Genomic DNA, 13,671 nt, shown 5'->3' on the forward strand with positions numbered 1-13,671 from the left:
GCAGTGTAATTTTGTTTTTGTTTTGTTTTTTATTTTATAAGAAAACACAGAATGCACATTATTAAAATGACTATTTTGAAATGTCTGGAGAAGCTTTTTACTTAAAACTGGGTACGTTTTAAGAATGATCTTGATATTTGGATTTCGATGGTGACAAATAAAACCTAGATTGATGTGTTAGCTAAGGAATAGAAAGTCCTCATCGTCGTCTTCCGATTCATTGAAAGATAGGCCACTCATGTGTCCAGCGAGGTAAGAGTCCCATTCAAAGTCGTCCTCCCATGGATGCGATTCTGCAAATTCAAGTCCTTTTTTTAATAACGTTTAGTACAAAACACCTGACTTTTTCATAATATCAGGATTGTAAAGAATCCTATATGTTACACTATTTTTAGTCTGTAATGTAACTAACTTACCCGTGTGTGAAGCATGTTTTGCATTGCTAGTCTTTTTCTTTCTTGAATGTATCGTGTTTGATTTTGCTAATCCAGAGGACATTCTGCGCAGCAGCTCAAGATTAGTATGACAGCTATTTCTTTCAAGTGTTTAACATTTTTGCAGGTGGCATTATTTACTTACCTTTGATGCTTCGCAATTTTTGGTAAAGTTGTTTTTTTCCACACTTTCTTCGTCTTGCTCTTAGGTGCACTTTGGGAATTTGTCGTGTGCTCTTCTTCTTGGAGTGTATGTTGACATCTGCACCTTCACATTTAGATTCACACTTGCATCTGGCACTAAATATGAAGTATATTATAAATATGATGCATATTTCATTGCAATGAAAGGGTCTTGCTAATACAGGTAAATGTGCTTATGTTATAAGAGGCGATGGGTCACCTGTCCTGATACAGCGGTGTAATACATTCATATAGTGTTGACATATTAACTGTCGCATGTGCTCTTTACTGTAGGCCTCTGCAATACTATACAGAAAACGCTTCTGTCCAGGTGTAAGGCTTGGGTGCTGAAAATAAAGATAATACAGATTTTGAGTTACTTGGCATAAGGTCCTGATTTTATCAGAAATCAAATATATCAATAACTTGCAAAAAAAAAAAATAAAAGATTTCAAATAATTATGTTTTGTTATAATATTATTATATGTTTCTGTAATAAATCTTTATGTTCACAAAGGCAGCTTTTTTTTACATTATAAAACTTCGTTATATCTTTGCCACCACAGCAATAAATGACTTTAAAGGACTTCAAAATATAGCCCAACAGTTTAATTGTAATAATATTTCAAATATCACTTTAAAACAATAAATACTTCACAAACGACAAAAACTCTTAATTATTGTAAACTTGTAACCAGTTCATGAAATACCTGTAAAAATGGAGCAGCAGTTATGGTCTTAGGGATATGAATAGTTTTAATGCCCTGGTCTTGTTCTGACACTTGTACAGTTGCGGGTCTTTGTGTTTTGTGTCCAAATACAGAGTTTGTTTTGCCTGGATAAAAAGAAAAGTTAAGTTACTATACATATTAGAGCCGCATTTCTCCAGAGGATTGTTTGGAATGCCTGTTCGGTCCAACTCAATTGGGTCAGAGACTCTGGTTACTCTGTTCAAATTATACAGGTGTAATGTTTCTGTAATTTACACAGATTAAGCTTAGCCGTATGGAAAAAACCTGTCAGGTTGTTAGGGAGATAAAAATTGTTGTGTTTTGAGTTCGAACTTATTGTACGTGCTATTGCAGATATATACTGTATTTGTAGATATATATAACAGGAGTGCTGTAAAAATGCAGTGATGTGATTCAAAAACGAACAATTTTATAATAGCAGTGCATCATCTTACGTATTTATCTAATTTATACAAAAATTCTTTATAGCATGTGAGTGTTTGCTTGTATGGGACAATAAAATTACATAAAGTAAAAAAATAATAATTAACTGACTGACTTACAGAACTAACTCATTTAAGTATCTCTGCAGTTAAAACAGTGTGCAATTTAAACTATAAAATACTTTCTAAAAAGAATTAAATTGTATATGTATAACTACAGACCATATTAGCAAATACAGCGCGAAGGCAGCTAATCTGACCGATTAATAAATATTTATGGATATAATAAATATTTATGAACTTACCAGCTTGCACATGGTTGAGACCAAAAGGCCTGTCAAAACATTATAATCACAGGAAATACATAATGTGACAACACGATAAAGTAATTTGCATAGCCGTTATGCGAAATTCCGAAACTTACCTTAAAGGCAGAAGAGACTTTTTGTGGTGCAGACGACTTTTATCGCTGTTTTCAAGGAATTTAACGTGCTTTTTCATGCCGGAGTGCTACCTGAACTGAGACTTGTAGAATATTTACAAGTGATATAAGGCGACCTGTAATCCCATCCGATACTGCGCGTGCGTGCGCGGGTGAGTTTGCAGTGTTTTGGCCTCAGCTGGCTTCCGTAGGCGACGGAAAACAGCATGGCTACTGTATGTATTATACGCATAACGCATTCCTGAGGCAAATAACTCGTTTTGTGTTAAAAAAAGAAGGGAAAACGGCGTACCATCTAGTGTTGCTGGAGCAGGAGAGTTAAAAATGCCTCGATTCGCGCAGCTAGTGATGGGTCCGGCCGGAAGTGGAAAGGTAATTTAGTACCAGGAGAACTAGTTAACGTATTCAATTCTACTAACAATTATGATGAGTACAATACTAGAACAAAAAAAATATATCGTTGCCTATGTCGTTGTATCGTGATTCTTATATCGATTTATTTTCTGTATATTTTTTTCTCAGAGTACTTACTGTGCCACAATGTTAGAGCATTGCCAGGCCCTCAACCGATCAGTACAGGTGGTGAATCTGGATCCAGCTGCAGAGCATTTTGAGTATCCTGTCATGGCAGGTCAGGAATCAATGTAGATACACACAGAGAGACTGAGAGTAAAACACAATTCCCTAAGATATCTCAAGCAGCTTATTTCAGAAGGTTTTTACGATCTTGTAAACGCCTGTTTGACTGGGAAACTGTGGCGTGCACAGTGCGTCATTGTTTACATTGTTTTAATTATGTGCATTGAAGAAAAATAAATATTTCGAGGTTTTAAAATAATAATAAATGAGTTCTGAACTTTTTGTAAGTAGTATAAAAGATCAAATTTATTACAAATGAAATTACCTTAAATTTCTAAATATAGAAACATTGTTTTCATATAGAAAGATTTAACTACAATATTGTGGTTTAGCATTGTATTTTTTACATCAATAAAATTAAGAGAGAAACTTATATAAACTTATATAATAGGAAATGTATTTTGATTGCATTACATGTTTTAAACATTAATAAAAAGTCATAAAATTTGATACCCCTACCTCAAAGCCAGTAGCCTTTAATGTCAATTTTTTACATTTTATATTAAAGGGATGGTTCATCCAAAAATAAAATTTTGTCATTTAATCTTTGTCATTGCAAACCAGTTTCTTTCTTATGCTGGACATAAAAAATGAACTTTAATAATACTTATTTTTCCACTATGGAAGCGAGTGGGGACCAACAACTTAGGTTTTTCAAAATATGTTCATCTTAAGAAAGAAATCGTGAACTAACATTTAATGTGTTCTGTAATAATTTTCACTGTGTACAGACATTCGAGAATTAATCCAGGTAGATGACGTTATGGAGGATGACTCTCTGAGATTCGGCCCCAATGGAGGACTCATCTTCTGTATGGAGTACTTCGCCAACAACCCGACTGGCTGGAGGAGAGTCTTGGTCACGTGGAGGATGACTACATACTGTTTGATTGCCCTGGTAAGAGGTGATGTATCAGATGTGTGATGCTGTCGTGGATTGACGTGGAACGACGCTGAGCATTGTGTCCTCTGGACTGCAGGTCAGATCGAGCTGTACACGCATCTGCCCGTGATGAAGCAGCTTGTGGAGCAGCTGCAGCAGTGGGAGTTTCGTGTGTGTGGAGTCTTCCTGGTTGACTCACAGTTCATGGTCGAGACCTTCAAGGTAATGTTTGGCAATGACAAAAAATGACAAGGAAATAAAGCGAGCATGGGCTGGGTTTTTTTGCGATTTGGTTAAGAAATGATTGAAATAATAACCTACATTTTCTGTTTGTTGTAACAGTTTTTTTATTATTATTATTATTATTTAGTTCATCTCTGGAGTTATGGCTGCTTTGAGTGCTATGGTGACATTAGAAATCCCACAAGTCAACATAATGACCAAAATGGATCTGCTCAGTCCAAAGTCTAAGAAGGAAATAGAGAAGTATGTTCATGCAATGTCATCCATTTAGACTTTACTTCCACCTTGATTTAGATGACAGACATGTTAGATGTGTTTTTATTTTATTTGCAGGTATCTAGACCCAGATATGTACTCAATGATGGAGGACAACTCCGTATCTTTGAGAAGCAAGAAATTCAGGAAATTAACAAAGGCCATATGTGGTTTGGTAAGTTACAGTTATAATAATATGTATTATTATACATATTATTATTATTATTATTATTATTTTAGGTTAGCTGTGCTTAAAAAATATATATTATTTCATAAAAACATTGACAAAATAAATATAGTTATCTTAATTTATATGAAATATTAATTTTAGTTGTACTAAATAATTATTTAAAAAAAAGGTTTTTAATAATGATAATATAATAATTATTTTATTTTACAATACAACACTAAACCAAAGGGAGACCTAAAGCTCTCCTTTGTTGGCTACAGGTTTTACAGATCTGGTAAAATGCTGTATTCAGAAGAATGTATCATATATGTGTTTATTTAAATCACAGTCATACATGTTTGATAACTGCACTAAGCCATCTAGCAATTTATTATTTTTTTCCTTTTTGATTAATCATTCATCCCTAGCATTTTTATAATCATTTTCAGTATCTCGTTTACAATTATTTTGTTGAAAATTACTAACATGGCACTGTTTCTTTAGATTGATGATTACAGTATGGTTCGTTTCCTGCCCTTTGACCGCACTGATGAGGAGGGCATCAACATTGTCCTGCAACACATTGATTTCTCCATACAATACGGTGAAGACCTGGAGTTTAAAGAGCCCAAGGTCTGTTTAAATTATTACTGACATATTTTATGAACTGACGTTTGATTCAAATATATATTTATACCACTTGTTCGTATTAAAAAAAATGTTGTTTAACCTAAATTTCTTTTAGATTGCACCAAAATTAGCATTTTGCGTAACTGCTCTTTTTTTCACCCTTTTTTTCAGGAAGTTGATGGGGGACCCAGTAATACAAATTTTGATGAGTTCTTCCAAGACAGAGATGATTCTTGAGTGAGGACAGACATCATACTTCAAAGACAGACATATTTGTTCCACTAATTAAGAGCTTAATTTATTGAAGCTATATTTTGTGTCACTGTCATTCATAATGCAGTTAGCTGAAGGATGCAACCACAACCCGAGCAATGCCTCAATCTTAGCAGAGTTTTATAAAATACAATCCATTTTTTTAGTAGCGCATATTTATTTTTGCAATAAAAATATGGAAATGACAAATGTGGTGTTTTCATTCAAAGAAAAAATCCAGCCATTACATCCAAATTTTTTTAAACGATGTTTGGAGTGAGAATGGGCCACACATTATTATTATTATCTGAATACTTTAGGTCAGGTGTGGGCCTAAGGGTGATGATACATGGGGCAATATTTTGAGCTTTTTTGAGGAATGAGGGCTGTCCCGTTGAGAACGGGTAACAAATTTCTGTTTATATATATATATATATTGAGATATGTGGAAAAGTTGCTTATCTTTATTAGTTATTTAACAGTGGACTGTTAAACCTATATGTTTGGCCTCAGTCATCAATATTAAGTTGTATCGTAATGCACTTAAGTATTGTCTTTGTAGTTTTTGACGGTTCTTGAAATGGTGTGTGTGGACATTTTTTTAAATGGCAAATGTAACATTACTTAAAATAAGTGATATTAAAAATCGTAAAGAATTTTGAGGGGAAAAATAAACGCATAGCTGAAGGGCGCCTCCCAGTGGTTGTGTCCGGAAGTTGTCCTGGAAACTTCCTGTATCGGTGTTGGGTGGGACAGCGGAAGCGGCGGCTCGCAGCGCTGACATATTCATTTTTGCCTGCCAGATTTGGGACGTATTGTACCAAGATGCCGGTAAGAAATCGTTTAACGTGACAATTTAGACGGCGGGCGCAATTGTTTGCTTTTTGAGCAGTTTATAGTGCAGCGTTTTATAGCAGCGGCGACTAGAAAAATATTTTAGCGTTATTAGCCACATAGCTAACCTACTCATCACCTTACTCTGGCTATTTTTCCTGCAAATGTAACCGTTTTACAAATACACATTGTATAATGTTTTTTATCTTTATGCGTTTTTGCCAAACATGTATATGTAAGTGACAGAAATGTCTTGTTAGAAACGGAATTCGTGCATCTGTCCATGATACAAACAACTGGATTTCCTCATTTGCGTTCAGCTCGGAGATCACAGATTTTCTTTTAAACGCTTCATTTTGAAACGCATATGCCTCGTCAGATAAATATCACTAAGTAACTCTTGCATATTTTTTTTGTGATGTTCTGCTCTGTTCAGGCTTACCACTCGAGCCTGATGGATGCGGACACCAAAATGGTGGGAAACATGGCATTGCTGCCCCTCAAAACACAGTTTAAGGGTCCTGCTGCGAAAGAAAGTAAGAAAGTTTGCTTGATTTCAGGCAGCCCTGTGAGATCAGAGTTGTATGTGGTTCTTCCTTAAATGGCCATCGCTTGTAAAGAGCATTTGAGACATCAACTCTTCCTTCCTGTTTCTATATTCAGCCAAAGACACCGATATTATTGATGAGGCCATCTACTACTTCAAAGCCAATGTTTTCTTCAAGAACTATGAAATTAAGGTGAGATGTGTGACCGTACGGCATGCTGTGCTGGAGCCTGTAAAATGCCGTGCGTGTCTTAACATGCATTCATACTTCTGACCTGAGAGAGAAGAATACATACATAATCTCAATGTATCCTGATTTTTTTTTACCTCTCAAAATCAGATTCCTTTTATTCTTAAGATGTTGTATTGAATTGCTTGCTTTTTTTAAAACTTTTGTTAGAACGAGGCTGATCGAACTTTGATCTACACCACACTTTACATCTCCGAATGCCTCAAGAAGCTCCAGAAGGTAACTGTTGAAGAATAAATTCTCGGTTTATGCTTCATACGTTGTCTAACGACAGTCTCATAAATTATTAATAGTGCAGTTCGAGGGGTCAAGGAGAGAAGGAGATGTACACGCTGGGAATTACCAACTTTCCCATCCCAGGAGAACCTGGCTTTCCTCTGAATGCCATGTACGCTAAACCCTCGAACAAACAGGAGGAAGGTATGGCACAACGAAGTCACAGCTTACCTGGGTCTGGTTTCGCGCATGCACTAAGAGCTCCTTTGCGATGCACATGTTAGACGTTTTATTGTCGATGACAGAATCTAGACACCACGATTTTCTCCTGAACAGAAACGATGAGGGCTTACCTGCAACAAATCAGACAGGAGACAGGACTGAGATTGTGTGACCGTGTGTTCGACCCTCAGACAGACAAACCAAGCAAGGTGAGGCATATTGAAATAGCAGTCAAAGCAAGAGAAGCTTTTATAGGCATTTTATTCATTTAGTAAATTGCTAAAAAAAAAAAAGTGCATTGTGACATTTTAATGGCAATTAAGTACAGTTTTCCCACAAGTCTTGTTACTACAGTGCAAAAAAGTTAATTGTAAGAATTTTTATGAAAATGAAACGTATTTCCTCAAGTCTGTATAAGATATAATTTTAAATGGGTATTATTTTTAGTGTATTGTATATAGAATATAAACAGGTCTCTTCCCAAGTCTTGTTACAGTAATATTACAAACCAAAAATGGTTGCGAAAAACGTTTTTGTTTTTTTTTCTATTGTGGCATTTTAACATTTAAGTCAAGTCCTGTTACTGTAAAAAGTTACATTTAGTGATTTTTGTTTTTGACAATTAAGCACATTGCTTGGAGACAAATTACCAGCATCTTGTTTAAAATTGATATTAAGCTACAATCAAATGTTGATCATGTTTATTTTCTGCAGTGGTGGGTGTGTTTTGTGAAGAAACAGTTCATGAACAAAAGTCTGTCTGCACCTGGCCAGTAAGAAACCACTCAGGATCTCTGGTTCTGCGTGGGACGTGGATGGGGTTTTTTCTTTTATTTTCTGTCTTTTTTTTTCTTTAATGTGTATGTGAGTGTGTTTACTCTAAGATTTTTTTACTGGTGATATCAAGTATATTTGACTTCTGGCCTGTCATTCGAAGCAGAAGCCAATCAAATAAAAATCTATTAAAGAGAAACAAGACAACGGCATCTCAGTATTTCACCTTATTCAGTATCTAGTATTTTATTTCAATCAACAAAACCGATTTTAATAGTTTCAGTTAACAATAACAACACTGCTTTGTGTGTGGTGAGTTCATAATAGTTTTATTTGTCCAAACTTAATAAAGAGCATAAATGATTGCTGCAGAAATTACATTCCTCCATATTTAGTGTTCAAAAATCAGTATTCTGCCACACAAACTGGAGAAAAGTGAGTTTCGCACCAGTAACACACCACCGAATCAAATCAAAATGTGACTGGAAATGCACAACTTATTGCTTTAAATTGTTTTGTGTCTTCGGAACAATAGATTTACATTTGCATTACACAACACCCAACGAACCTCACACAGACAAGATCCTAAATTTGCGTTGCCAAGAATCATATGCACCTTTAGAAGTTATTGAGGTAACTGCTTTTGACATGACTGACGCAAGACGAACGGTAAGACAAAAGGCGACACTAAAAAGAGAATAAAACATAAGGACAAACTAGATACGTAAGACAAATGCTACATTTTAATGAGCAATTACATGATGGGACCTTCGGGGGAACAGAAGAGTGAACAGGATACAGTCATAGATGTGATTACAAAACTACATGTGGGGGGGGGACGTCACAAACAAATGACTGATAGAGCTATGGTACAATACATCGTATTTACATACACAAAAAATACAGCTTTTGAGCTTACCATTTATACAAAAAATATTCTCTGTCTCTCATGCAAATATCTAACTTTTTGGTTTATCCAAAAGAGGATTCCAGCTCAAAAACCGACTAGACATTGAGAAGGACTTGACATCACTGAATACAATTTTCCTTTCTGGTAGGAGAACAACTTAAGGCAGCAGAGAAAGAGACGGCCCTCTGAGAGACATCTGCGGTATTGTTTTGTTGTTGTTTTTTTCAAGGGAACAGGGCTGTCCAACACGTCAGTGAGAAGGGAAATCAGCATTGATTCTGACCATCAGCCTCTACTAGTACCATAAACGCACAAAACACGCCAGAATTGCATAAAAGACTTTGTTCAAAATCGATGGCTCAGTGGCAGATAAAAAAAGCGAGTCAAAACACAAGTGTCATGCAGTACATTTCATCATAATTAAGATAATAAATAATTCAGACACACTATAGGGTGGAGGGTAATTGACATTAACGAAACGTGCTATAACTCACACATTCAAATAAAAAAAAAAAAATTATTATTCTATGGTGGCTTTGCTCTGATATCCCAAATGGTGCAAACCCAAATAACCGGTGACTAAAATAAAGGTGATTGCCTATTAAAGTTTGTAACTGGCATGTCCGGGGGGGGGGTGGTTAGAATTCAGTACAGGCGATTATGCTTTGCCTCACATGAATGTGATCCAACATATCAGTGAAACCTATTAAACTGATATGAGCTTGTCATGGGTGTTAAAAATCAAAATCCTCACACTGTCTTTGACCTCAAGATATGGAGATGGGAACTGATGTGTACCAAACGAAACAGTGATGGGGCGTCTAGTCGAATGCCATTTCTTGGCTTTTCCTCACACAGCGGGCGACTTTCCTTTTGAACTCACCGTTTGGATCCTCTCGCCACTCTTTCTGCAAATCAATAACAAATGTGAGACTTTCAGTCGTTAATATGCATTCAAAAGCCTAATTAAGTGACAGTTTAGAGTAAAATTATATAAAAAAAAAATTTGTTAATCAGCAAATATTGGATCTATGATGGTCATTAACTACATTTTTTTTAAATCCAGGATCGATTCATTCAAATGTTTAAGTAATATACTGCCATTAATGCTGTAACAATTTTTTACAAATAATAATAGTGTTACACTAATGTATTATCCATAAGCCAACATTTTAGAAAGGCTGCATTTCCTAGATAAAATAAAACTCACGCCATTTAGTACATATTGAAAGGATAAAGTCACCATGAAATCTAAATTTACCTTATTTTTATGAAATATTTCAATGTTTAGTACAAATGACAGGGTTCTTGCATGTTTTATGTAATGTATATTTAAGGTATCTTTAAAACATATTAAAGACAACTTCAATAATAAACCGAAGGTAATTTCCCTAAATGTAAACGTCTAAGAATTGATGAGAAGTTATTTTAGCAGCACTTCATAATTTGACAACATAACCACCAACAAATCTCCATTACTTTTGCATTAAAAACAAACAAACAAGCAAAACTACTCCAAACTACAGGAATAACCTTTAACTGTACTTTCTCATCACATCACAAAAAGCTGATGTTCACCGCGATTTCATGGCGACTTGTTCAGTATCATCACAAATCAATAAACTTACAGCCGCGTCCACATTGGCTGGCGAGTCACCATTGGGGTCTGCTAACATGGATATCACACTAATCATGATGGTCTCTACGGTATGGATGGGCAGCCAACGCTCCTCGGGTTTCTCATAGCCAAATTTGTCCTCTCCTGGCTCATGTAGGATGGAAATGCACACATCCCCGTTCTTTGCGACTGGTTAGAGATGAAGAACCATATCAGTGCCAACCTCTATGGGGACAGTGATTTCATCAACATGCACTCACCATTAGGATGCCAAATCTCCGTAATAAACTTCATCTTGGGAGGCCGGAGCGGGTAATCATGAGGGAAAATGAGATGCGCCTTAAAAAACCCACCTTCACTGTAAATCAGAAACAGAAAGAAAACAACAAACAAACATTGAAGTGTTTGCTTGGAAGAGATTTGCAAAATCTAGGTTAGTTAACTGGCCACTCTTATGGCTAAACCCAAACAACACATGGCTGGTAAGTTGGTAACAGGATTGGTTGCTTACAACAGTGTGTCTTGAGGGCCGATCACGACAACCTCCCACTGATAGATATCATCATCATCAATCAGACCAGCAGAAAAACCTTCCACTGGGTTTTTGTTGAGCTCTGTAAGGTGTAAAACAAAAATGTGATTAAATGTAATGCATTTATTTGCGCCTGTGTAAATTTGTAAACAAATAAGGCCAATTTTTATTTTTTAAGGTGAGGTATAAACACGTTGATCACAAAAAATAATCCATTTGCTTGTGCGTGTGTGTAGAAATATAATACGTATTGATATTTAGATATTGATAGAGAGCTACATTGGATATTGACTTACATTTTCTGCTATGTAAAGTGAGCTTCATATTAATCTAAATAGCTATTTTCATACTATATCTATACTGTATTGTAATCACTTGAGTCATTAAAAACTTAAAATTTTTAATATTAAATCGAAATGAGTTGCCGTTTTGCTAATTTGCCCACTGCATACTAACACGTGTCAACTGATATTATAACCGGTAAACTTAGTTTTTACCACTCATCCTATTTATTTTAAAATACATAAAATATTATGTATATTAAATAGCTATTTTCTTAATTAAAAGGTATAAGCTTTGCCATCAACATGTTTGTATCTCACCAACTTATTAGGCGCTAGCATGCTAGCAAAGCCTTCTGACCTTATAACTTTACAAGTGGAAATACGAAGCCCACAAGCTCTTACACGAACACAGACACAGTGGGTTTCGTTACACATTGTGTAAATTAGTTAAAATATACTGATGGTGCGGATAAAAATGGTTAGTATGGCATAATTCTGTACTACTCACGCTAACAGTTAGCCACCTACCTGCTAGCTGTTTTCGCAGAAGCAGGGCCGATTGCTCAGTCATTTTATTTTAACTAACGTTAACAAAATAAATAATGTCTCCAACGAAAACGGGAAGAAATAAAGTCGGAGAAATCAATGTTGGCAATCAAAGTTGCTCGACGCGCAGCACTTCGGCACTTTGTATTTGAAATCTACTTCACATGCGCCGAGAAGCGATACATGTGATACTGGCACTGACCTCAAGGCTGTGTGTCACTAGGTAGCTGCCTACTACACTAGTTGTGGGCATCTTTATTGGGAGCGTTCCGAATTATGATGACAAAAAATGCCGCGCGCGCCCGTCAAGCCTAAAAATGCTGTCTGTGCAGTTGGGTCACTAGGTTTTGAAACACAGCCAAAGTAAACGGGACGAACACTTTGTTGACTGTGCTGCTGAAAATATATGCGACATTTTATTACGAACAGAATTAAAATTGAAAAAGCAAATATCAAATGCTTTATTTTTAACATTAAAATTTAGAAAATACGTTTTTTTTAACTAAATTCTGAATGTATATCGAATACATACGCGATTATAAATCTGTAGCGATGTTGTTTTTAACTAAAACTAAACCCTTTAAAATGTGTTCGGTAATTGTAATAAAGCTGAAATAAAATTCAACACAATATTTATTGAAATTATGTATTAGAATTAGTAGCATTAAAGATGATGTCGCCTGAAACAAGCTGAAGTGGAAATAATGGAAATGGGAAGCTATAAAGTAATTAAAGATAAAATTACTAATAAAAAAGCATAACACAAAAAAATACTAAAACTAAAATTAAACTTTTATTTAATTCTTAAAGTAAATAAATAAATGTTAACATAATATTTTAATATTATTAAACATAATAAATAAAAGTTACTTAAAACAGTGTGATAAATATTATTATAGTATATAAATAATGCTAAGGTAAAATTTCTTGTGCCTCGTGCATTTTAAAAAAGTAAATTTAAAGAGTAAAGAAAAGAAATACACAAGTTCCCAAGTTAATAAATGCATTACAACGCCTCCAATTAATTTTTAAAGCAGTGTTTTGTACAGTTAATTTTGAAGACTTTTTATGTTTATATATTTTATTGGTTTTTAATTACAACGCTGTAAGAAAAAAATATGGAAAATGTATACTGCATATTACATTACGTACCAGGACAGCACTGTCCTTTCTGCCAAGACATTTTATTTAACCCTAAAACAAAACACAATAATTCAAAATACAAGTATACCAAACTACTGAACCACTGAAAATAATCTCTACGGAAAAATCAGTACTGAGCCTTGTTTAACGTATCTTATATTTAGCTGTGTACATCATTATAACTGCTTAGTGACAGTTCAGGTGTTCGCTGTACTGACGTTTCCTGCAATGACACAGAAAATGCACTAGGTGGCAGTCACTCCTCATGTGAACTTTTCCCCAAAACATCCCTTAGGTGAAAGTCGCTTAGTAGAAGACATTCTATGGTTTAGTTTTATTTTTAGTTAGTAATACATAATACAATTATAGCATACGCTTATTGACTTAGTAAAACATCTTAATGTGTCTAAATTGTGTCTTCAGATCGGCCCGAATCGGTGAATCTGAAAGGATTTACAAAGCCTGGCCCATCCTTTATCTTGAGAGCTTTA

The 13,671-nt window shown here is 35.1% G+C and overlaps 3 protein-coding genes across 3 annotated transcripts; 2 read left to right on the forward strand and 1 right to left on the reverse strand.

Moving 5' to 3' along the window:
• Nucleotides 1–2,416: 2,416 nt before the first annotated feature.
• gpn3 (GPN-loop GTPase 3) lies at nucleotides 2,417–5,514 on the forward strand. Its single transcript, XM_043221148.1, is given in 9 exon segments — nucleotides 2,417–2,605; nucleotides 2,756–2,864; nucleotides 3,604–3,705; nucleotides 3,708–3,770; nucleotides 3,853–3,977; nucleotides 4,126–4,241; nucleotides 4,332–4,428; nucleotides 4,927–5,055; nucleotides 5,224–5,514. Coding segments are annotated over 9 exon segments (855 nt in total). The 5' UTR covers nucleotides 2,417–2,557; the 3' UTR covers nucleotides 5,290–5,514.
• A 479-nt stretch (nucleotides 5,515–5,993) lies between these two features.
• Nucleotides 5,994–8,359, forward strand: arpc3 (actin related protein 2/3 complex, subunit 3). Its single transcript, XM_043221151.1, has 7 exons — nucleotides 5,994–6,135; nucleotides 6,575–6,674; nucleotides 6,802–6,878; nucleotides 7,086–7,154; nucleotides 7,229–7,355; nucleotides 7,488–7,582; nucleotides 8,088–8,359. Exons 1-7 carry the CDS (start codon nucleotides 6,130–6,132, stop codon nucleotides 8,148–8,150), a joined length of 537 nt encoding a protein of 178 aa, XP_043077086.1. The 5' UTR covers nucleotides 5,994–6,129; the 3' UTR covers nucleotides 8,151–8,359.
• A 509-nt stretch (nucleotides 8,360–8,868) lies between these two features.
• On the reverse strand, nucleotides 8,869–12,297 carry ube2g1b (ubiquitin-conjugating enzyme E2G 1b (UBC7 homolog, yeast)). The gene is made up of 5 exons (XM_043221152.1): nucleotides 12,020–12,297; nucleotides 11,187–11,289; nucleotides 10,936–11,033; nucleotides 10,686–10,864; nucleotides 8,869–9,965 (listed from the first exon to the last, which is right to left on the reverse strand). Exons 1-5 carry the CDS (start codon nucleotides 12,060–12,062, stop codon nucleotides 9,879–9,881), a joined length of 510 nt encoding a protein of 169 aa, XP_043077087.1. The 5' UTR covers nucleotides 12,063–12,297; the 3' UTR covers nucleotides 8,869–9,878.
• Between the last annotated feature and the right edge of the window lie 1,374 nt (nucleotides 12,298–13,671).

This window comes from Puntigrus tetrazona, chromosome 21, assembly GCF_018831695.1.
Source record: "Puntigrus tetrazona isolate hp1 chromosome 21, ASM1883169v1, whole genome shotgun sequence".
NCBI lineage: Eukaryota > Metazoa > Chordata > Actinopteri > Cypriniformes > Cyprinidae > Puntigrus > Puntigrus tetrazona.